This window comes from Alosa sapidissima, chromosome 4, assembly GCF_018492685.1.
Source record: "Alosa sapidissima isolate fAloSap1 chromosome 4, fAloSap1.pri, whole genome shotgun sequence".
Taxonomy (NCBI): Eukaryota; Metazoa; Chordata; class Actinopteri; order Clupeiformes; family Clupeidae; genus Alosa; species Alosa sapidissima.
The window spans coordinates 8,436,867-8,462,049 of record NC_055960.1 but is presented as its reverse complement, the minus strand read 5'-3'; the positions used below and the strand labels follow the sequence as shown (position 1 = coordinate 8,462,049).

Below are 25,183 nucleotides of genomic sequence, written 5' to 3'. Positions count from 1 at the left end.
GACTGCCGGGGTTCGTTTAGGGATCATACCTTCTCGCAGAGAAGTGGTAGAGACCGACGCATCCCTGGCCGGATGGGGGGCTGTTTGGCAGTGCAGAACTGCCCAAGGCACATGGGACCCTTGACAGAGGGAACAAAACATAAATTTGTTGGAGCTACAGGCAGTCGCTCTTGCTCTCGAGCATTTCCTGCCAGTCTTAGCAGGGAGACATGTCCTTATAAGGACAGACAACATGTCAGTGGTTTACCATATCAACCACCAGGGGAGCACAAGGTCTCTAGCATCCCTGAGGCTGATTCAGCAGCTACTCTCATGGGCCTACCCTCGGCTATTGAGCCTGAGGGCAATGCACATCCCAGGCACACGGAATGTCACAGTGGACTTCTTGTCCAGGCAACACCCCGATCCAGGGGAATGGAGGCTGAACCTAGAAGTGGTGCACGCCATCTGGCACCAATATGGCAGAGCGGAGGTGGATCTTTTCGCCTCTCAAGCCACAACACACTGCCCCCTCTGGTTCTCACTCAGGGAGTCAACAAGCCCCTTGGGCCAGGATGCGCTGCCGCATGGGTGGCCCCAGCAGCTCCTATATGCATTCCCCCCACTCCCGCTCATACTACCCACTCTAGAGAGGATTCTCTGGGAGGGCCACCAAGTGCTGCTTGTAGCCCCCAGGTGGCCAGGGAGAGTCTGGTTCCCGGTGCTATGCAGCCTACTGGACGGACAGCCTTGGCGTCTCCCTGTGCGCATAGACCTCCTCTCTCAGCTGGGTGGCCGGATCTGGCATCCGAACCCAGCACGATTGCAACTTTGGGTGTGGCCTCTGAAGGGCCTGAACCACTGCTAGGGGCATGTGACCCTGCAGTGGTACAGACTATCCACAACTCACGGGCACCTTCCACTAATGCGCTTTACGCTAATAGGTGGAAGCTTTTTATACAATGGTGCCAAGAACATGGACAGGAGCTATCCTCAGTTTTCTACAATCGCGGTTTGATGACGGACTGGCGGCATCCACTATCAAGGTGTATGTAGCTGCAATATCAGCTAGGCATAACAAGGTAGAGGGAGTTACAGTGGGATCCCATAGTCTGGTGACCCGTTTTCTCAAGGGTGCTCAGCGACTGAGGCCCCCTCAAAGAAGGATGATACCTTCCTGGGACTTGCCGCTGGTGCTGAATGCACTGTGTCGGCACCCTTTTGAACCTCTGGGGAGGTCGGGATTAAAATGGTTGTCTTTGAAGACTGCTTTTCTCCTAGCCATGTCATTGGCGAAGAGAGTGGGAGAGCTACACGCGCTGTCTGTCAGCCGGGAGTGCCTACAATGGACTTCCGATGGCACAGGGGTGACCCTGTGGCCGAACCCGGCATTTTTACCTAAAACCTTCTCTGCAACGTATGCTAACCAGCCGCTCAGTCTGGGAGCATTCGAGCCCCCAGCCCAGGGAGAGGAACCGGGGCAAGGTGACATTCTTCTATGCCCAGTCCGAGTATTGAAAGCCTATATCGAACAGACCGCTGCCCTCCAGCAGTCACATTCATTATTCATCTGCCACACTGGACATGCGCGGGGCCTGGCTTTGTCCAAGCAACGGCTATCCAAGTGGATCGTGGAGGCCATCAGCTATGCCTACTCTGATAGTGGCTTACCGGTTCCACCTCGCGTTCGTGGTCACTCAACTCTGAGTGTAGCTGGGTCATGGTCAGTACTACGCGGAGTCCCACTTTCCGACATATGCATGGCGGCCTCATGGGCATCGACTTGCACATTTGCAAGGTTTTATAGGGTCAATAGCCACAGCCACCCTCTCAAGCCATTAAAAGGGTATGTAGATCTTCCTCGTGACCCTGTTGGAATTTGTCATCCAGGTGCTGAAAGCACCGCCTCTGGCGGTCAGTAGAAATGAAATAGAATAATTGTTACGTATGTAACCGCGGTTCTATGAATTTCGGATGACCGCCAGAGCTTGGCAGTCACTCGGAAGGCGAACGAGAAGATTGCCAAGAGGTCACTTCCGGGGTGAGCGCACCTTAAGTACCGGGACGGGGGTCATGCGTCACCCCATGTCACGAGTGACTTTGTTGATAAACACTCGACCTGCACGTGCATGTGATGGAAATCCAAAATTCATAGAACCGTGGTTACATACGTAACCATCGTTTTCAGTGTTGATGAGAGTTTTTCATTGTTTTATAGGGGGGTGTAAGCGATGATGTAACAATAACAGCTTACATCGCTGCATCAATGCTTGAGCTGAATATGAGCACTGTTACGGTAGGTAAATCTGTCTCAAACCATCTCCTCTATCAAAGGTTTCATTGAGATGCTTTATCTTTTCCATAGCTGTCTGAACATGACTAGAAAGTCATACCCCTTTTGTACCGCTCATGAGAAATATAACCTTTGACCAGAATGTTTAAAAAATAATCTATTTTTATTACTTCAGCAAGAAACCATGAGGTTCCTGAAGTCCTCCGCCAGTGACCGCTCCAACACCTACACCACCGCTCTGCTGGCCTACACCTTCAGCCTCGCTGGGGAAGCAGACCTCCGAGCTGAGCTGCTGAAACACTTGGACAGCGTAGCGACCTCTGCTGGTAGGACACGTTGTGCAGTGTGCCAGAACCGACATAGATGAGCAAACACGTGCATCTGCTGCCTTTATCTCCTACGGCTCATGTCTTTATCTCATACGGCTCATGTCTTCAACGAGAAGATATGATCACATATCGCCAGTACTAAAATCACTACACTGGCTCCCAGTAAAACAAAGAATTGATTTTAAAATACTTCTTATTGTTTTTAAATCATTGAATGGCTTAGCCCCATCATATATCTCTGATATGATCACTGCATATACTCCAGCCAGATGCCTACGGTCCTCAAGCAAAGGTCTCCCCGAGAATCCCGAGAATAAATACTAGTTCCGCTCATGGTGCTTTTAGTCACTATGCCCCTACTCTCTGGAACTCCCTACCTTCTGAACTGAAATCTTCCCAATCAGTGAACTCTTTTAAAAACAGACTGAAAACATATTTATTTGCCTCAGCTTTTGGTTAAAATTGAAGGTCTTTCCAAGTTGGTGTGGCGACTTTCATTTTTATTACTTTTATCAGAAATTCTTATTTCTAGTACCATTTTTTTATTTTACTATTAATGTGTTTTAATGTCTATTTGATAATGTTTTCTAAAAGCACATTGGAGTCTGTGTATGCATATGAAATGTGCTATATAAATAAACTTGAATTGAATGTCTATCTCCTACGGCTCATGTCTTCTCAGGGAGTCTCCTGCACTGGTCTCAGTCCTCATCAGAGCAAGCTGATTCCCTGGCAGTGGAGACGAGTGCTTATGTGCTGTTAGCTGTTCTCACCAAACCCGCCCTGACGGCTGCAGACCTGGGCTATGCTTCCAGGATCGTCAACTGGCTGGTGAAGCAGCAGAATCCGTATGGAGGCTTCTCTTCCACACAGGTGCTCCACACACCTTTCCTTTCTAAGCTGTTTGTGTGTGTGTGTGTGTGTGTGTGTGTGTGTGTGTGTGTGCTGACGGCTGGGTGTGTGTGTGTGTGTGTGTGTGCTGACGGCTGGGTGTGTGTGTGTGTGTGTGTGTGCTGACGGCTGGGTGTGTGTGTGTGTGCTGACTGCTGTGTGTGTGTGTGTGTGTGTGTGTGTGTGTGTGTGCTGACTGCTGTGTGTGTGTGTGTGTGTGTGTGTGTGTGTGTGTGTGTGTGCTGACTGCTGTGTGTGTGTGTGTGTGTGTGTGTGCTGACTGCTGTGTGTGTGTGTGTGTGTGTGCTGACTGCTGGGTGTGTGTGTGTGTGTGTGCTGACTGCTGGGTGTGTGTGTGTGTGTGTGTGTGTGTGCTGACTGCTGGGTGTGTGTGTGTGTGTGTGTGTGTGTGCTGACTGCTGTGTGTGTGTGTGTGTGTGTGCTGACTGCTGGGTGTGTGTGTGTGTGTGTGTGTGTGTGTGCTGACTGCTGTGTGTGTGTGTGTGTGTGTGTGTGTGTGTGTGTGCTGACTGCTGGGTGTGTGTGTGTGTGTGTGTGTGTGTGTGCTGACTGCTGTGTGTGTGTGTGTGTGTGTGTGTGTGTGTGTGTGTGTGTGTGTGTGTGTGTGTGTGTGTGTGTGTGCTGACTGCTGGGTGTGTGTGTGTGTGTGTGTGTGCTGACGGCTGGGTGTGTGTGTGTGTGTGTGTGTGCTGACTGCTGTGTGTGTGTGTGTGTGCTGACTGCTGGGTGTGTGTGTGTGTGTGTGTGCTGACGGCTGGGTGTGTGTGTGTGTGTGTGTGTGTGTGTGCTGACGGCTGGGTGTGTGTTCTCTCAGGACACGGTGGTGGCACTGCAGGCTCTGGCTCTGTATGCCACCAAGGTCTTCAGCCCACATGGCTCCGGCACAGTGACCGTGCGGTCAGCAGGGGGCGACACACACCAGTTTGATGTGAACCAGCACAACACACTGCTGTACCAGGAGAGGGCGCTGCGCCACGTTCCTGGGAAGTACAGCGTGGACGTGAAGGGCTCTGCATGCGCTTCTGTGGGGGTCAGTGGAAAAGAACTTGTTTCTAAACTATTGATGATGGATACTCTGTCCGTGACATTTCTTCACATCTCTCGCCCTCTTCAACAGGTCGCTCTCTTCTACAACATCCCCACTCCCAGTAAACATTCAACCCTGAGCATTAAGACTCAAGCCAAGCCTCTGACTGAGGGACAGTGCAACAAGGCCGATGGGCAACAGGCCTTCAGCCTCCACATCACAGTCCAGTATGTGTGTGTGTGTGTGTGTGTGTGGGCAGCAGGCCTTCACAGTACAGTATGGAGCTCCATGCAGCGCCTGCTTCTGCTCTCTTTGACTGAACTAGTCTGACCGCATCCGTTCTAATAGTTATTCCTCCTTTCTTGTGCAGATACACATCCGTTCTAATAGTTATTCCTCCTTTCTTGTGCAGATATAACGGACCACTGCAGAGCACGAACATGGTGATAATAGATGTGAAAATCTTATCTGGCTTCACTGCTGACGCTGAAAAAGTAAGTTGTCCCTCCTACATCTGTTGCTCTGTGTGCACCATCCATAATGTTGCTGATGGAGGCTGTGTTGTGTGTGTGTGTGTGTGTGCACCATCCATAATGTTGCTGATGGAGGCTGTGTTGGTGTGTGTGTGCACCATCCATAATGTTGCTGATGGAGGCTGTGTTTGTGTGTGTGCACCATCCATAATGTTGCTGATGGAGGCTGTGTTGGTGTGTGTGCATCATCCATAATGTTGCTGATGGAAGCTGTGTTGGTGGGCGTGTGTGTGTGTGTGTGTGTGTGCACCATCCATAATGTTGCTGATGGAAGCTGTGTGTGTGTGTGTGTGTGTGTGCGCGCGCCATCCATAATGTTGCTGATGGAGGCTGTGTTGGTGTGTGTGTGTGCGCACCATCCATAATGTTGCTGATGGAGGCTGTGTTGGTGTGTGTGCACCATCCATAATGTTGCTGATGGAAGCTGTGTGTGTGTGTGTGTGCACCATCCATAATGTTGCTGATGGAAGCTGTGTTGGTGTGTGTGCACCATCCATAATGTTGCTGATGGAGGCTGTGTGCACCATCCATAATGTTGCTGATGGACGCTGTGTTGGTGTGTGTGCATCATCCATAATGTTGCTGATGGAAGCTGTGTTGGTGGGCGTGTGTGTGTGTGTGTGTGTGTGCACCATCCATAATGTTGCTGATGGAAGCTGTGTGTGTGTGTGTGTGTGTGTGCGCGCGCCATCCATAATGTTGCTGATGGAGGCTGTGTTGGTGTGTGTGTGTGCGCACCATCCATAATGTTGCTGATGGAGGCTGTGTTGGTGTGTGTGCACCATCCATAATGTTGCTGATGGAAGCTGTGTGTGTGTGTGTGCACCATCCATAATGTTGCTGATGGAAGCTGTGTTGGTGTGTGTGCACCATCCATAATGTTGCTGATGGAGGCTGTGTGCACCATCCATAATGTTGCTGATGGACGCTGTGTTGGTGTGTGTGTGCACCATCTATAATGTTCTGTGTTTTAACAGCTTCAGGGCAGCATGTTTGTGGACCGAGTTGACAGGAAAGATGACCACATCCTTGTGTATCTGTCAGAGGTAAGGCCATCTGTAAGAATCCTGGTTTTCACTGAAACATGCTGCACCTACTTGCGCTCTGTCCATCTGATGTGATGTGTTTCTTTTGATTTCCAAACAGGTTCGAAAGGATATACCTGTTGACTACGAACTGACCATCCAACAGGATTTGCCAGTCACCAACCTGAAGCCAGCAGGGGTCAAGGTGTATGACTACTACCAGACCAGTAAGACTCCATAGACCAAGACCAGCATTACATATATGTATAATTACATTGCCATGGATACAGCAGTGCTAGTAAGCCCCTGACCAATGAAATCTCTCTCTCTCAATCAGGTGACCAAGCTGAGGCTGAGTACTCCTCCCCTTGTGCAGGTCAGTTAGTCTGCTGAGTCCTCTAAAGAACAACAACAGGTCCCAATATTCTATTTAACGTGTGTGTGTGTGTGTGTGTGTGTCCTCCCCTTGTGCAGGTCAGGGGACAGCAGAAGGAAGAGGTCATTAAGTGGAAATTATTTTGACATTTCAACTCTTTAACTTGCTGATGTGTTTGATTGTATATCTGTAATAAATACTGCAATCCTAGCATTTGTCTCATGTTCATACTGTTCAGAGGATTGTCAGTTGAAGACAATATGTTTATGAAAGAATATGAATGAAAACAGTATTACCGTACATCCCTGCTGAAAAAAACGGCAAGAAACCAGCTTCTGCTGGTCTTTGCTGGTTTTCTTCCAGCTATTGCTGGACTTTGCTGGTTGGGCCACCAGCTGGATATGCTGGCGTGACCATCTGAGGAAGTTGGTCATGCTGGTGTGACCAGCCTGTCTTGTGGGATACAGCTGGTGCAAGATGGTCATGCTTGTGACCAGTCTGTCAAGCTGGCCATGCTGGTTTGCTAGAATGACCAACATAAACTGGAATGGCCAGTTAAACCAGCACTATAGACCAGCAACACCAGCTAAAATGACCAGCTTGAGGTGGTACGACAAACAAAACCGGCTGAATTACCATCATAAGCTGGGAAAACCAGCCGAATTTATGTTTTCGCAAGAGTTTTGTTGGTCTAGCAGGTCAACCATCATAGGGTGGTCAAACAAGCTGGTTAACTGGTCTTGAATTTCCCCTTGAGGATCAATAAAGTATCTATCTAGCTATCTCTATCTACTGTATCTATCTAACAAGCTGGTCAACCAGCAAACCACCTTTAGCTGGTCAGGCTGGTTTTTTTCAACAGGGATGTAGAGCTCAGCATTGTCATTTTATGAAGGAATATGGTTGAAAACAATATTATGAAACAAGGAACATTGTTATATATGGCTTCACGGCATCCTGATCCATAATATCCACAAGCGGTGATCATCAGGGACTTGAGATGGTATCAAAACATATCAGTAGCAGCTCCTGCTACGGACAGGTGGTTTTTATTATGATTTTAAATTTGCCTTGCAACTTGAGCTTAATAGAAGTGGTTGAGAAGAGAAGTGGGCAAGTGGGCCACGCTGCTGAGAAGTGGGTTTGACGTCACTTGGCAATGTTTGCAGTGATTGGTATTTTCTTCTAGCTGTGGTACCTAGGTTTAAGAAGAAACACATTAACAGCAAATCTACTCCTTCCCATTGTACTTGGTACAACTCCTTTTAACCTGGATCTTTATGTTTAACCTTCTATACTAATGAGCCCATGAGTGCGTTCACATCTTTATTTGTAAGAGAATATCCTGGGGCCCTCACCCATGACTCGTCAGGGTTGACTCGGTTGGAAATCCAATAACTGCTTTGCTGCTGTACCCACAGCTGGACACAGCATTCTCATGTAGCAACATTAGTTACATTACTGAGGCCCTCCGCTGGACACAGCATTCTCATGTAGCAACATTAGTTACATTACTGAGGCCCTCTGCTGGACACAACATTCTTATTCAGTTCCATCTCTAGAAGTCCCCTGAACATTCTAAAGGGTATGAGAGGTGGGGCCTGTTGGTCACATGGCACTCAAACTAATCAGAGGGCTGAATGTGATTGATTGGTTTGGGGCCTTTATCCAGAGGGCTGAATGTGATTGGATAAAGGCCTCGGGTGCCACATTTGGACTGAAGAGTGTATAGAGCAGCAGAATGAGCAAGAACACGGAACCATTAAAGGGATTATCATCAAGAAATACAGTATACGCTCTATAGGGGGCGCTGAGTAGAAATACAGTATAAGCTCTATAGGGGGCGCTGAGTAGAAATACAGATACGCTCGATACGCTCAAATTATCGTCGTCGCAATTCAAATTCCACTGGAGCTCCAAGTGGATTTGTACGCAGCCTTACAACACTTTACAGCTCTTCGAGTCACGGTAAAATGTAATTTTTGGTACATAGCTAATTTAGATAAACTTATGGTGTAGGTGCTAGTGTTTTTTTAGGAATCCGCTGTCTTGGTTTGTATAGAAATGAATATTAAGTGACCTACACGTAAGAGGTTGGAGTCGACATACATGACGGTTGGTAATATGTGACGTTCCTGTATATTTTTTCTAAAAAAACGAGCTATGGAAAATCCATAGACAGCAAAAATCCCATTCATTTTGCCAAACTGTAGGAACGCAACCAGTAGGGGGCGATGAGATGACTTTTCCTCCCCATGTGCCCCTGTGTTTTGTGTCTGGCACCAGAGGCAAATTAACTCCTGCAAGCTCATTTCTCAGTCCAGCAGGGCCCGTATTCACAAAGAATTTTAAGGCTAAAACAGAGCCCATCTACGGAGAGCCTGGCCACTCCCTATTAAGTCCCATTGTACCGAATTTTGGTTTCTTGAATTTCCCCTTGGGGATCAATAAAGTATCTATCTATATATCTATCTATCTAGTTCCACCAGAGTTCCACTGGGGGCGATCGCCATGAGTGAAAAATGAATGGGAGTCTATGGAGCTAGACAGCAAATTTGTCTCCTTCACCTGATTGTCTTTGAGAAATCTCAGATTTGATTGTAGTTTTTACAACAACATGGGTTATAGGTCGAAAGTACTTGTCCTTTCTATTTCTTACAGGTTGGGTCGTTGTTGCCCATAACACGCTAGCATTGTGCTAATGAATGACATCATTAACACGTTTGAAAGGCTTTTTAGAACAATTAAGTGACTTTAAACAATATAATAGTCAACAGTGTGTAGGCCTATTTTATTTGCCTCCCCTGAAATATAACAAAAAAAATATTTCATATCCCGAGAAAAGTGGATTTTGAGGGGTACAGCTCCATAGACCTCCATTCATTCTGCACTTGTGGACGAGCGCCCTCACGTGGAACCAGAGAAGGAACTGCAACCAGTTCAGAAACCGGAAGTTTCGCCTTATTCACCCGGCCGGTGGTGACTACACTTGCCATAGACCTCTCCAGAATAAGTCCCGCCTCCGTAACTTCCGTATCCATCCAACTTCCGGTCGTCAAATGTCTATGGGAAATAACATGGCATTTCGAAAGATCGTACCCGTCAGACTCTGTAGGTGACAAAGTAGAAAAAGCTGGTGGGCCGATTGGCCTACACCAGGGGTGGCCAACCTGCGGCTCCTTGCCTCCTCTCGTGCGGCTCGCGGCTGCTCAACTGATGTCACTTCTCCTTGGATTTATAGTTTTTTTTTTTTTTTAAATAGCCTATATTTCTAGTAAATGAAAACAGATAGATAGATACTTTATTGATCCCCAGGGGAAATTCAAGGTCTCAGCAGCATACATACAACACAAACACATTCTTTAACAGCAGAAGAGTAATTAAAGTATATCATATATAAAAACACAACTAAGCAGTAAGGACAGTAGAAGATAAAGGATATGCTAAATATAATAAAATACAAATTATACTAACACTTAATACAATATATAAAAATATACTAAAATACAAATAACAAAATTACAAATTATACTAACACTTAATCTAAATAAATTCTAAAAACAGTATCCACATAGTGGTGATTAATAAATCAGAGGCGCTTGCAATGACTGAGGCAGGGACTGAGCCTGTGATTCTCTGTGCATAGTAAGGTATGGTAAGGTGCTCTAAGGTGCTCTGTGTGAATGAGTGTCATGGTGGTAGTGCAATGGTGATAGTGGTCATGGTGATAGTGCAAATGAGTAAGTCAACAGTGCAACAATGCAGAAATAAAGTAAAGTCTATATATCTATATATTTAACTATTTAAGAAAATGTATAAGTGTGGCCACAGTTCGGCTGTGGCATGGAGGGGGGGGGGGGGGGGTATGCATATGTGCTAATGTGCTAATATAGCACGCAAACAGTGAGGCATAAAGACAGTGGTACAAGTGGCTAGTGGACAGACAGTACCAAACATGGAGGCAGACAGACTATGCAGAGAAGTCTATCTCTCCTCTTCCCGTAAGTGAGGCATTGAACAGTTCAATGGCCCTGGGGACAAATGACTTTCTCAGTCTGTCAGTTGTGCAAGGCAGTGAGCGAAGTCTCCAGCTGATCAGGCTCTTCTGTTTAACAATAGTGCTGTGGAGTGGGTGACACTCATTGTCCAAGATGTTGATCAGTTTGTTCAGGGTCCTTTTGTCAGATAGTGAAGTGATCCACTCCAGTTCAGCTCCCACTACAGAGCCAGCTTTCCTTACCAGCCTGTCAATTCGCCCCACATCCTTCTTCCTTGTGCTTCCACCCCAGCATACTACTGCATAGAAGAGGACGCTGGCAACAACAGACTGGTAGAACATCCTGAGGAGCTTACTGCACACATTGAAGGACCGCAGCCTCCTCAGGAAGTACAGCCTGCTCTGCCCTTTCTTGTAGAGTACATCAGTGTTGGCTGACCAGTCCAGTTTATTGTCCAGGTGGAGACCCAGATACTTGTAGGTGCTAACCACCTCCACATTGACCCCATCAATGTGAACTGGTAGCAGAGTGGGCTTAGACCTGCGGAAATCCACCACCATCTCCTTGGTCTTTGAAGTGTTAAGTTGAAGATGATTGAGTTTGCACCATTGCACAAAGTCCTCCACCAGGCTCCTGTACTCCTCCTCCTGCCCGTTCCTGATACACCCCACAATTGCAGTATCATCAGAAAACTTCTGCATGAAAATACTTTTCATAAGTTGATAGTACTGGCAATAGTTAGGCTGCAATATTTAAATTAAAATAATTTTACTGTCATGTTATGGATAGAAGTCTAGCCCATAAAGAAGCAGAAACATTTGTTTCTTTAGCCAGGTGTAATGCTACTGTTGCAATCAGGAAAACCCTGATGCTAAGAGTAGCCTAAATAGAAAGAGGAACACGGACATTCAAAGGGAGGATTAATCTTTTTTGTAGGCTAGCATAACCCTTCTGGTTTAACATAAACACGTTATTTTGGTTAACACGTTAGTTTGGTACTTGGTATACCAGACTTAACTGATGCATAAAGCTTCAAACCTGAACATTTCCCAAAGGCACTGACCTTCGCAAGTACAAGGTAAAGGTAGGATACATAGACGTCAGTCAGAGAAGCAGACACGGTCACATTGGCATCTTATCAGTTGTTACATCGGAGCATTTCTCATGCTAATAAGTCATTCAGTGATGGGGAATTTGTGATGTGTCAGATATCTTTGCTCTTTTGAGTTGTGTTGAATTTTTTTTTGGCTCTTCATGCTGGACTGGTTGGCCACCCCTGGCCTACACACTTCTGCCATCTAGTTTCCACTGGATTTTTTGATTGTCGGTGCCGTTTAAGTAGTAAACGATTATTAATGCTAACCGGGAGCTAGTTCCGATGTACGCGGGTGGAGGAGGGCGTTAGATCTTGCTCTTAACCAACCAGTCACAACCTAACTGATGGTCATTTTCACATGTGATTCATGCGTGGTTTCAGTGGTCTATAAATGTAAATCGTTTGCAAGGTTCAGCCTCTTTTCAACATGACTTAACTTTGGTTTGACTGTGGGAGTTTGTTGGCTGTTATTGAGATATTTGAAAAAGAAAGAAACTGCCAACGAAGACACTAAAAACATGACGAGATGAGATTTTTTTTCACGAATAACAGATCATGATAAGCAGACTAGGAATCGTATTGAGTCGATAGCTTTATTTTGCATGACCTTGATCAGAACAGTAACGTTTTCAGAATGTATTAACAACCTATCAAACATGATGATTTCACGCAGGGTTAGTGCCACCTCCGTAGACAGGCTCTGGCAAGGGCGTCAGTTTGTTTTTAGAAGTGGTGGGGACAATAACCATAAGCTTGAGTGTGGTTTGAAAAGTGCGGGGTACCCTTATGTAAGCTATTCATCCATTCAACGCTGCATTACAATATGCACAACAGTAGTGTTGCACCGGTTAAGGTTTTTTAACATCCGTACCCACCCGACCTGTCAGGAGAGTTAATCTGCACCCACTCGACCCTCAAAAATATGTACTTATTAACTACCCGAACCTGACCCGACAAAAAAAAAAAAAAATGTGCCTATAGCCTAGGCTATCCTTTGCAGTTCATATTGAGGTAGAGACAATGCTTTCTTATTAACTAAACACTAAAACAAGAAGAATTTGCACTGTATGATATGCTTCAACAAAAGGCCTTTTCACACAGAGATCACGCTAAATTTGCGGGAAGAGGAGGCGTCTTTTTGCCGCAACATGTGTCTGAAAACGAGGTGAAAATTTGCAGGCCTGCTGATCTGTTCACATTATGCGGCATTTTGGGGAGCCAGAAGGCAGGATCAGCTAGTAATGTGACGTGCAACAGGGGCGTGTGGAGTGATAGGCGAAGGCCTTATTATGCGTGGGCCTTCAAGGTCACATTCACTGAGAAACCGTTTAATACTTGTTACTTTCGAAATACTATAGCTCACTCCAAGTTGCATATGCATGCTGCACGTGAAAATGATCATTGCCCGCATTAGCCAATGAAAGAAAATACACGGAAAAACAAGCGAATCAGAAAGAGCCCTTCCCAATGACGCCGAAGGGAAACTGACTACTCATGGCCTCGCCCACCTTGGCTTGTGACCGCCTACAGGAAGACTGGAAGATTTTGCGGCTAGGGGATTGTCTCTCTGCAGCTAGTAGGAGCTAACAGCAAGTTGCCAACATGGCGGGAAAAAAAATCGTGCCTGTTTTATTTCTGACCACCAGCTCACAGCTGTAAGTACAAACAAACTTTTCCACCTAACGTCTGTTACAAAATAGCATGTTCATATTCTTCACGTTAGCATGCATGAAAAGGGTACGAGCTAGGCTTAGGCTAGCCTATATTACAGGAAGCTACACCAGGCACGTAACTGAAGTGTTCTGTTCGCGACGTGTAAAATCAGAGAATGCCTAATAGGAAGGGCTCTGGTAAAATCCATTAGAGGAATGGTCTATTTTCCCGAACGTAGCCTACAGGCCACTAACACGCCAGGTGTAGCTACTTCCATTGATTAGGCCTATTGGAAGCTAATTGTTGCAGTACATAACGCGAACGGAATGCTTCAGTTACGTGCCTGGTGTAGCTACACTCATAAGAAATTGACCACACTACCCAGAGATTTAGCTTGTTGAACCTATAATCTTCAAACCTAAGCGTTAAACCACAAATAATAATATTAGCAACAATATTTTATGCTCAACTAAGTACGGGTATTGTTCTAGTCTAAACAGGGAAAATCAAAAATACCCCTGCACTATTAGGCTAAGTTGCTATCACTAGAGCTCAGGTATTTACACTTCAGTCTAATTTGTCTTCTTGCCATTGACATACAATGATGTTTTGTTTGATTACTTGCTGTTTACTTAGTGTTTTGTATGTCTTCCAGAGCACATCCTCATGTCAGGCTACACAGCTTTCTAGCCTACATTAGGTCATCACGTTAGAAGCAAAGGTTTGTGATCTAACTTTTATTGTTGTGCTAGTTAGTTTCTAGAAGTCTTTTTCTAGTAGGCTAATACAGGTTCTTATGTGCTCGTCAATGTTTTGGAAAGTCAATTCATGGGTTTCTTCAGGTCACTTTCCACAGGTGTATAAAATCAAGCACCTCGATTATGAATGCAGACTGCATGGTGCTTGATTAATACACCTGTGTAAATGGACCTGATGAAACCCATGAATTGCATAACAGATAGAATTGATATTACTGAATGTCTTCTTGTGGGTGTGCTACTTAGTACATCATACACCTTACCACAGTCACTAAAATATTTTTGTTTCCATTGTGCCAGTACAGTTTTGTGAGATAGTGAATGTCCTGTGTACTATAAGTATATTGTAACTTGACAGTAATACACATTTATTTACTTTAGGAACCCAAACAGAATACTTCATGAAAAGTATGAGTATTGATACAAGCACTTCGGATACACCATGGGCATGGGGGCCTGCTACCTCTACTGCCATCAAGCCTGTTCATCCAAGGCCAGCTAGAAGACCTCGGGTTGATCAAGAGGAGGAGGAGGATGAAAGCGACATCTCCACAATAACACCTGATGGCTCCACCTATGGCCCAGCGCAATCAAAGAGCAATGTAATAAAATCATCACAGCCAACGAATGTGTTTTGTGTGTTGTCCCTTCGGATCCCCAGGACAATACAAGCCGAAACAACAACTCAGGCCTTTTTCCCTAAATAATCCCAGCACTATCTTACAAAGGATCTGTAGGCCAGATGTCTGCATTGTCTGGCAAAAAAAGGACATTGTTAATTCTGTGCATAGTTTGGATGTTCTTGTTTTGTGTTTGCATTATTTTAATAGACTGCAATATTACTATTTGTCAGTGTTTCATGGACCACCTAGCAAAAAAAAAAAAAACAGTAGACCTACTTCAACAGTATATTACACAATAGGCCTTCTTACTGAACCACCTTGCTTATTGTCTTTGCACCTTGCTTATGGTGTCGGAGGATTCATATGATTTAAACTGGCATAGGTTACATCAGTGTTGCAGAACTGTTTGGATTTACATACAAGTTGGTTCAATATTGCAAACAACTCATCTATTATATTTTACCACATCTACTTGTGGAACACTTGAGAGAGCTTGCGGACCACACTTTGAGTACCACTGCTGTATGTAAATATAATAAAAAGTTGTTTATAGAAAATTGACCTGTTTTGTATATTTGTTTTAGGAGTTTCATCAGTTTTTGTCCCTTTTAAGCTAAAGGTTTATCTTACCTTTCATATCTTCTGTCTCACAGAGGGCCATAGTCGTCATAGTCGAATGTTTAGTGCATTTTGAAGGGAGTACATTATGCTAAGGCAAACTGGTTCTAATCCTGGGTACAGGGTCATACAGACAACAGGGGTACTGGTGTTGCCCATTTTTCTAACCACATGAGCAATCTCCTTACGAAAAAGTAGTATAGGAATCTTATAGTATTTGGGACAAAATATTATAGTAATCTTATAGGAATAATTGGGACATACTGTAGAAGTACTACTAATAACTCTATAATATCCTGTAACCGCTATAGTTTTTCTATATAGTAGTCTTATAGTATGTCCAAATACTATAGTGTTCCTATAAGATTACTGTAATATTTAGGCTACTTTTTCTGTCATACGTGACGGAAAACAACTAGAGTAGGCTAACCTGCCAATGTCAGGCTATCAAAGCCATAGTTCTCATTACCGGAGAAGTCTTGCAGCACACATTCTCTGCTTCTGTAGGCATTCTGGTACAATTCCAGCAAAATATAGCTAGGTAGGCGTGTTTGCATTTAGATCTATATATATATTGGGCTATGACCAAGTGGTCTTTCAATGATAGTATCATGGAATTCAAACCATAACTATCTAGCTATTCCGATAGCATTAGCAGGCTAGGTCAGTGGCTGAACTGCATTTAGGGTGCTTACCTGTGTTGTGAAGTAAAATATCTACTAGGAAGATTGCAAAGACTTTTGACTGTGTAAAGAAATAGGTCTTTATTTTAAAACGTTTCCAACTGTTTATTACTTGAAAGCAAGATGACGATTGTCACAAACGTTTACCTCTTTTAGGAGAAATTTTAAGCTGACAGGCAATTGTTACCATTCTATTAAACCAACGTTCACCGACAAACGATCAGGAAGCGGTTCTTCTTCCTACTCGAATACTAGGATCAAACACATGAAGTTGTATCTCCGAAGACATTTTGTGCAACAGTTTTGACTCGAGTTTTAGCCAGGTTTTAGCACTGTAAAGTTGAATATGGAGCACAGGCAGAATCGGATGAGGACGCACTGGAGGAAGCGTCACAGTACTGTTAGCCAATCAGAGGTGAATTCATTAGCATGTCATTAATATTCATGACTAGAGGCGAAATCCAGTCGTTCCTCCCCGCCCACCTTCCCCACCAAACTAGAACAGCATGAAACAGACGCAGGAGCATTTTTTTCACCAGAACCGGCTCACAGGGCATTCATCAACACTACAGACCACTGCAACATTAATGAAGAAACCATGAGATGAGACCTTTCAGCAAGTGTGTGATTTCCAAAACCAGAACCGACTGCACTTTGGTTAGCTTGCATTTGCTTTGCTGTTGCTTAGAATGTTAGATTCTTGCGATAGATGTCTTCAGACAATAAAAAGTAATTTGGAAGGGAAATTGAAGAGAAGAGTTGCCCCCTGCATTGGCCGTGATTCCCCTTTGAAAATCAGAGGTTCACAGGCTACTGTGGCCTTGGTCAGTGGCGCCGCCAGCCGTAATCCTGTAGCCTATGCACCAGAGGTGGGACCAAGTCACTGTTTGGCAAGTCACAAGTAAGTCCCAAGTCTTAGCACTCAAGTCCAAGTCAAGTCCCAAGTGAATAGAGAGAAGGGCAAGTCGAGTCCAAGTCCAAGTCTCATCAAAGCCAAGTCGAGTCCAAGTCCAAGTCCCAATCTTTTTCAAGTCCTGAACAAGTCATCAGGTACTCTTCACTTAATAATGGCATTATTAGACTATCGATCATAATTTTAACACTTCCATCTAATCCACAGAATTTTTTTTTATAAATACAGATTAAACTACACATACACACTACAGGTGCACACTACACATACACACTACACACTACACACTAAAGGTGCACACTACACATACACACTACACACTACAGGTGCACACTATACATACACACTACACACTACAGGTGCACACTACACACTACACAATACACACTACACACTACACACACACACTACACATACACACTACAGGTGCACACTACACATACACACTACAGTTGCACACTACACACTACAGGTGCACACTACACAATACAGGTGCACACTACACACTACAGGTACACACACACACTGCGCACTACAGGTGCACACTACACATACACACTACACACTACAGGTACACACTACAGGTGCACACTACACATACACACTACACACTACAGGTACACACTACAGGTGCACACTACACATGCACACTACACATACACACTACAGGTGCACACTACACACTACAGGTACACACTACACACTACACATACACACTACACACTACAGGTACACACTACACACTACAGGTACACACTACACACTACAGGTACACACCCTACACACTATAGATACACACTACACATACACACTACACACTACACACTAAATGTACACACTACACATACACACTACACACTACAGGTGCACACTACACATACACACTACACACTACAGGTGCACACTACACACTACACAATACACACTACACACTACAGGTGCACACTACACACTACACATACACACTACACACTACAGGTACACACTACAGTTGCACACTACACACTACAGGTGCACACTACACACTACAGGTACACACACACACACTGCGCACTACAGGTGCACACTACACACTACACATACACACTACACACTACAGGTGCACACTACACATACACACTACACACTACAGGTACACACTGCAGGTGCACACTACACGTGCACACTACACATACACACTACAGGTGCACACTACACACTACAGGTACACACTACACACTACACATACACAGTACACACTACACATACACACTACACACTACAGGTGCACACTACACACTACAGGTACACACCCTACACACTATAGATACACACTACACACTACACATACACACTACAGGTGCACACTACACACTACAGGTGTACACTACACACTACACACACACACTACACACTACAGGTGCACACTACACACTACAGGTACACACTACACACTACAGGTGCACACTACACATACACACTACAGGTACACACTACAGGTGCACACTACACGTGCACACTACACATACACACTACAGGTGCACACTACACACTACAGGTACACACTACACATACACACTACACACTACACACTACAGGTGCACACTACACACTACAGGTACACACTACACACTACAGGTACACACCCTACACACTATAGATACACACTACACACTACACATACACACTACACACTACACACTACAGGTGCACACTACATGTGCACACTACACACTACAGGTGTACACTACACACTACACACACACACTACACATACACACTACACACTACAGGTGCACACTACACATACACACTACAGGTGCACACTACACACTACAGGTACACACACACACTGCACACTACAGGTGCACACTACACACTACACATACACACTACACACTACAGGTGCACACTACACACTACAGGTGCACACTACACACTACAGGTACACACCCTACACACTATAGATACACACTACACACTACAGGTGCACACTACACATACACACTACACATACACACTACAGGTGCACACTACACAATACAGGTGCACCCTACACACTACAGGTACACACACACACTGCGCACTACAGGTGCACACTACACACTACACATACACACTACACACTACAGGTGCACACTACACATACACACTACACACTACAGGTACACACTGCAGGTGCACACTACACGTGCACACTACACATACACACTACAGGTGCACACTACACACTACAGGTACACACTACAGGTGCACACTACACACTACAGGTACACACTACACATACACACTACACACTACAGGTACACACTACACACTACAGGTGCACACTACACACTACAGGTACACACCCTACACACTATAGATACACACTACACACTACACACTACAGGTGCACACTACAGGTGCACACTACAGGTGTACACTACACACTACACACACACACTACACATACACACTACAGGTGCACACTACACATACACACTACAGGTGCACACTACACACACTACAGGTACACACACACACTGCACACTACAGGTGCACACTACACACTACACATACACACTACACACTACAGGTGCACACTACACATACACACTACACACTACAGGTGCACACTACACGTGCACACTACACATACACACTACAGGTGCACACTACACACTACAGGTACACACTACACATACACACTACACACTACAGGTACACACTACACACTACAGGTGCACACTACAGGTGCACACTACACACTACAGGTGTACACTACACACTACACACACACACTACACATACACACTACACACTGCAGGTGCACACTACACATACACACTACAGGTGCACACTACACACTACAGGTACACACACACACTGCACACTACAGGTGCACACTACACATACACACTACACACTACAGGTGCACACTACACATACACACTACACACTACAGGTGCACACTACACACTACAGGTGCACACTACACACTACACATACACACTACAGGTACACACTACAGGTACACACTACACACTACAGGTACACACTACACACTACAGGTACACACCCTACACACTACAGATACACCCTACAGATACACACTACAGGTACACACTACACACTACAGATACACACACACTACAGATACACACTACACACTACAGATACACACTACAGATACACACAGGACCTTTTCAAGGCACTTAGGGGGCCTCAGGTTTAATGGGACCTAGAGGGCCCTACATCCAACCACATAATCTTTCCTATCTTGTGTTTTATTTATAAAGTGCGTACAGTGCATACGCATAAAATGGTAACATTTGAACACAACCCCCCCCCCCCCCACACACACACACACACACAAACACACCAACCCCCCACCAAAATCCCGTATAATTAAGCAATATAGCACGAGTGAGAGTGGGGTTGGTCATGGATATTCCCACGGGTGTTGTTCGGCCGTAGCCACGAGGCCGGAGGCCCACTCTCACTCGTGCTATATTGCTTAATTATACGTCAAATTGTGTCAAATCTTCGCATTGTATCGCGGAGTGATTTATTATTAGCTGTGCAAAGTCTGAGTTGAAATGTCCAGGGATATTCCAACTCATGGAAAGTCTCTCGGCCAATCAGAAACAAATAAATAGTTCCATAGAACCCAATTGTTGTATAATCTTTTTTGTAAACATTATATCGAATTTTATATGTGCATACACATGTAAAAAATAATAACTGACCAAAATAATTGACCAAATGGTCAGTGGTTATATTGCGTGCTATGTCAGTGTGCACCATCCCATTGTAGATCGCTGGTCTGATTTCGTTGTTTTGTCGTCCTGTGTCCAGACTATAAAGCCGGCGGACATCGCCACAGTGCGGAAGCTGGGGAAGCCGCCTCACCTGATCATGCGCATCATGGACGCAGTGCTGATCCTCTCCCCAGCGGCGCCCGGCCTCCTGTACGTACCGCACGGGGAGGCGGTGAGTGTGTTGGACCCCAGGAACCTGAAAGAGCCCGTAGAGCATCTGAGCGGAATCGGTGAAGATGAGATTAACGGGCTGTCGTTCAACGATACGGGCACCATGCTGGCTGCGGGTGACGACTCGGGCGCCGTGAGGATCGTGGAGGTGCAGAACGGGAAAGTTGTCCGCACGCTGCGCAGACACACAAACATCTGCTCATCTGTCGCCTTCCGACCGCAAAGACCGCAAAGCCTGGTGTCTGCTGGACTCGACATGCAGGTAAGGGTGTGTGTGTGTGTGCTTGGGTAATGCCTGTGTTCCATGTACTATGTACGATGTATAGTGAGTCTATGTAAAATGGTCTATAATTGTTGTAGCTTGTATGACATCTTTTTTATGTATGTGTCACCGATGCTCTCTGGTTGCCCAAAGACTTACTTACACTTACTTACTTGCTTACAACCATCACATCATACAACCATCACATCAGCAGACAAATACATCTCAATGCCCACAACTCCAGAGGAACTGTATTCAACTCGACTCCAAACACGAATGATTAGCACTGGTCAGAAGAATTGGCCTGCGCAGATCAGAGCACGGGTCACTCTGCTCCAGAGTCCTGCACAGGTCCATGCCCACACCTGCCAAGTTCAGCACCAGATCCGACCCGTCACCCGTGTTAATATCAAAACCGTTTTGGTTCTCATCCGTTACCCGCCAGCACAGATGCTCAATAGCACACACAGTAAACATGCTCAATAGCACACACAGTACACAGATGCTCAATAGCACACACAGTATAAACAGATGCTCAATAGCACACAGTATAAACAGATGCTCAATAGCACACACAGTAAACATGCTCAATAGCACACACAGTACACAGATGCTCAATAGCACACACAGTAAACAGATGCTCAATAGCACACACAGTAAACAGATGCTCAGTAGCACACACAGTAAACATGCTCAATAGCACACAGTAAACAGATGCTCAATAGCACACAGTAAACATGCTCAATTGACCGATCCCAAGCCCCGCCCCCTTTTGCTATGTCACAATGAGGACTTCGGAGGACCTCGGTCAACCTCGGTCAATTTTGAAATTTCTAGTGGCCATTCGGTATGACAATACGCCAGTTATGCGAATGCTATAATGCTTCTTTTGCGAGTAGCTTAAGTAACTAAATAACTAAAGAGCTCAAAAAGGTTCAAAGATAAGCCTGGGATACTTGTAGAAGTGACATCCGATATCCTGACCGTGTGAAACGTTAACACACATAGGCCTAACTTTGCATAACAACCTTTGCATAACTTTGGATAGGCTGCTACTTTTCAGTAAAGAAATCTGAGTGTGTACGAAAATGTTCCCTTTATTTGTGTTCATAACTAGGCTACACACAAAAACATAACTAAATATGGTTTCCACTGATGAAACGACAACATAAGCCTACGCAAAAAATTATACCTACCTTGCAGGAACTGAACTCGCATATTCATACGATTGGAAGACGCGCAAAAGAATACACCTTCAATCACGTATCGCCTTACACACAACAAGAATACTTTCAGCTTTGCTACCTTGCCATGTTTAACTTGGGATAGAAGACTGTTCACAGAAATAAGCTAATGATCATTTTTTCAACAAACGCAATAATAGCCTATACTGCGATGCATTATTGATGGCTGAACGAGAGATAGCCAATGTCTTCTAAAGATCGAATCATGTGCAGATTCAAAACTATGCAGTCTCGAAATCGCCCATATTAGACAAAGGCTACTACATTGCCCACGTTTAAATTAATTATAGCATAAGCGGGCAAGTCTAGTGCAAGACAAATCACGTCTGCAAACTGCAGATATGTCAAACGTGATAGGCATGGGTTTGAACTCGGAGTGGTTTTTTTTTTCAATACACTTGTATCATGTTTATTTGAACTCTTCCTTCTAAAGCAGCCATTCAAAATAATAAGTAGGCTATCGGCCTACCGAAGAGAAGCTATCTCTCCACCTCCCCAACATGAGCTGCTTGGCTAGTCACTCTCCCAAGTTGCGTGGGAACTTGGATCTGCAGCACTTGGTCCCGTCTTCTATTAATCCTCGAAATATGGTTAGATTTTGTTATGGACACGTCAACACCATATTTTTGCACAGACCTGTTTATTGAATCAGTCACATCTGCAGCAAATAAGGTAAACTACCTGCTCGTGATAACGTGCTAATTGTTTATCCCCAGTTAACATGCATCCCATTAAGATCCACGACACCGGATTTGTTTGTCCTCAATTTGTGGTGTTCCACCTCGTTGATAACAGCAGACATTGTGAATGTGTACATCTGCATACTGAAGGCCTTTCTGGCCTCTGTTTTTTGAATATGTCAAGATTACTTGACCCCCAGAAATCCAGCATACACTGTTGCACTCGGCTAAATGGGAGTGCTGCGTCCCCATGTTGAACACGCGTTCTCGCACACTTTCCTGCAAACTTGTCCGACTTAGCAACAGTAACTATGGGACTGACAATGGGAGGAGGGGCTTGGGATCGGTCAATAGCACACACAGTAAACAGATGCTCAATAGCACACACCGTAAACAGATGCTCAGTAGCACATACAGTAAACATGCTCAATAGCACACAGTAAACAGATGCTCAATAGCACACAGTAAACATGCTCAATAGCACACACAGTAAACAGATGCTCAATAGCACACACAGTAAACATGCTCAATAGCACACACAGTAAACGTGCTCAATAGCACACACAGTAAACATGCTCAATAGCACACACAGTAAACATGCTCAATAGCACACACAGTAAACAGATGCTCAATAGCACACACAGTAAACGTGCTCAATAGCACACACAGTAAACATGCTCAATAGCACACACAGTAAACAGATGCTCTGGGAGAGGGTCAGCTATGATTGGTAGCCTCTTCATCTGTAAGCGCAGGTGTTACCTTTGCCCCTAATGTGCACGTCATGGTGTTAAACTTTACTGCTATTAGATACTCCTAATGTGCACGTCATGGTGTTAAACTTTACTGCTATTAGATACTCCTAATGTGCACGTCATGGTGTTAAACTTCACTGCTATTAGATACTCCTAATGTGCACGTCATGGTGTTAAACTTTACTGCTATTAGATACTCCTAATGTGCACGTCATGGTGTTAAACTTTACTGCTATTAGATACTCCTAATGTGCACGTCATGGTGTTAAACTTTACTGCTATTAGATACTCCTAATGTGCACGTCATGGTGTTAAACTTTACTGCTATTAGATACTCCTTTACCCCTCGTGCAGGTCATGGTGTTAAACTTTAAGGGCTCAACATGCTTCTACGTCAACTCCACGGCGTAGCTATGCTGCCATTCCTACAGCGTCGTGACCATTTTATGGCAACTAAACGTGTGTGTTGCAGGTGCTGCTGTGGAACCTGCAGAAGACTCGGCCGCTGTGGGCAGTGGACCTGCAGGACTCCCATGAGCAGGCGGAACAGGCGGGTCGTCCCGGTCAGCTGTTCAACCCCCCGCTGGCCCACTGCCCATCCAGTTCAACCCCCCGCAGGCCCATCCGCCTCCTCCTGTGGGGATCTGCTGGCCTGCGCTGCCGAGGATGGCCGTCTGCACCTGCTGCGCGTGGGCACAGGGTCTCATCTGGACCACCAGGGGGCGCTACAGGGCCACAGCCAGGGCGCCTCGCAGGCCCACTTCGTCCACTTCCTGCCGCACCCCTACTGGCTGCTCTCCGCCGGCAACGACGGCCTGGTGGCCCTGTGGGACGTCAGCGCTCACGCGCGCCCCCCGGAGGCCAAGGCCAGCAACAGCAGCCGACCGCCAGCCAGCCGCAGGAAAGCCAGAATCAGGCCGAAGGGCCGACACCCACCAGCCACAGCCACGCCCCTGGGGGAGGAGCATGCAGGTGGCCCAGAGAGTGCAGCCGCGGGGGAGGGTGTGTGTGAGGGGGCCGAGGCGGGTGTGTGTGGGGCAGGCCCAGGGACACAGGAGAGTACCGGACCCGCTCTCAGCTTCACACACACGGACAAAGTGAACTGGGTCTGCCCCGCCCTGCTCCAGGGCACACCCAGCGTGGTGGTGGCCGACCAGAGCGCCGATCTATACGTGTACCCCCTGACCCTCTAGTGCTGCCCCCTACTGGCCGACCAGAGCGCCGATCTATACGTGTACCCCCTGACCCTCTAGTGCTGCCCCCTACTGGCCGACCAGAGGGCCGATCTATACGTGTACCCCCTGACCCTCTAGTGCTGCCCCCTACTGGCCGATCAGAGCGCTGATTTATACGTGTACCCCCTGACCGCGCTCTAGAGTGTGTGTTTATTAGTGAAAGGTAATAAACTGTGGGCTGCAACATTCACAAAGTATTTCTAACAGAAAGAGAGGTGATGAGTCTGTGTGTGTGTGT

The 25,183-nt window shown here is 45.7% G+C and overlaps 2 protein-coding genes across 7 annotated transcripts in view; both read left to right on the top strand.

The window, feature by feature from the left end:
• LOC121706374 (alpha-2-macroglobulin-like protein 1) overlaps positions 1 to 6,684 on the top strand; it is a 39,672-nt gene extending 32,988 nt beyond the window's left edge. For all 6 annotated transcript variants that reach the window (XM_042088022.1, XM_042088019.1, XM_042088021.1 and 3 more), the window contains exons 28-37: positions 2,198 to 2,275; positions 2,448 to 2,598; positions 3,284 to 3,474; positions 4,328 to 4,543; positions 4,631 to 4,767; positions 4,953 to 5,034; positions 6,051 to 6,119; positions 6,220 to 6,325; positions 6,436 to 6,474; positions 6,573 to 6,684. In XM_042088022.1, coding sequence (XP_041943956.1) covers positions 2,198 to 2,275; positions 2,448 to 2,598; positions 3,284 to 3,474; positions 4,328 to 4,543; positions 4,631 to 4,767; positions 4,953 to 5,034; positions 6,051 to 6,119; positions 6,220 to 6,325; positions 6,436 to 6,474; positions 6,573 to 6,604 — 1,101 coding nt within the window. In that variant the 3' untranslated portion in view covers positions 6,605 to 6,684. The remainder of the gene's footprint in view (positions 1 to 2,197; positions 2,276 to 2,447; positions 2,599 to 3,283; positions 3,475 to 4,327; positions 4,544 to 4,630; positions 4,768 to 4,952; positions 5,035 to 6,050; positions 6,120 to 6,219; positions 6,326 to 6,435; positions 6,475 to 6,572) is intronic.
• Positions 6,685 to 20,542: 13,858 nt separating this feature from the next.
• Positions 20,543 to 24,903, top strand: LOC121706946 (WD repeat-containing protein 53-like). Its single transcript, XM_042089103.1, has 4 exons — positions 20,543 to 21,031; positions 24,183 to 24,312; positions 24,410 to 24,682; positions 24,752 to 24,903. The coding sequence occupies exons 1-4, from the start codon at positions 20,543 to 20,545 to the stop codon at positions 24,901 to 24,903; spliced, it is 1,044 nt and encodes a 347-aa protein (XP_041945037.1).
• Positions 24,904 to 25,183: the final 280 nt, after the last annotated feature.

Excerpts from the sequence above, each read along its gene's own strand:
- LOC121706946 (XM_042089103.1), top strand. The coding sequence starts at position 20,543 with ATGGTCAGTGGTTATATTGCGTGCTATGTCAGTGTGCACCATCCCATT. Across the intron at positions 21,032-24,182 it reads CTGCTGGACTCGACATGCAG|GTGCTGCTGTGGAACCTGCA; the intron begins GTAAGGGTGTGT and ends TGTGTGTTGCAG. Across the intron at positions 24,313-24,409 it reads GCTGGCCCACTGCCCATCCA|GGTCTCATCTGGACCACCAG; the intron begins GTTCAACCCCCC and ends GCGTGGGCACAG.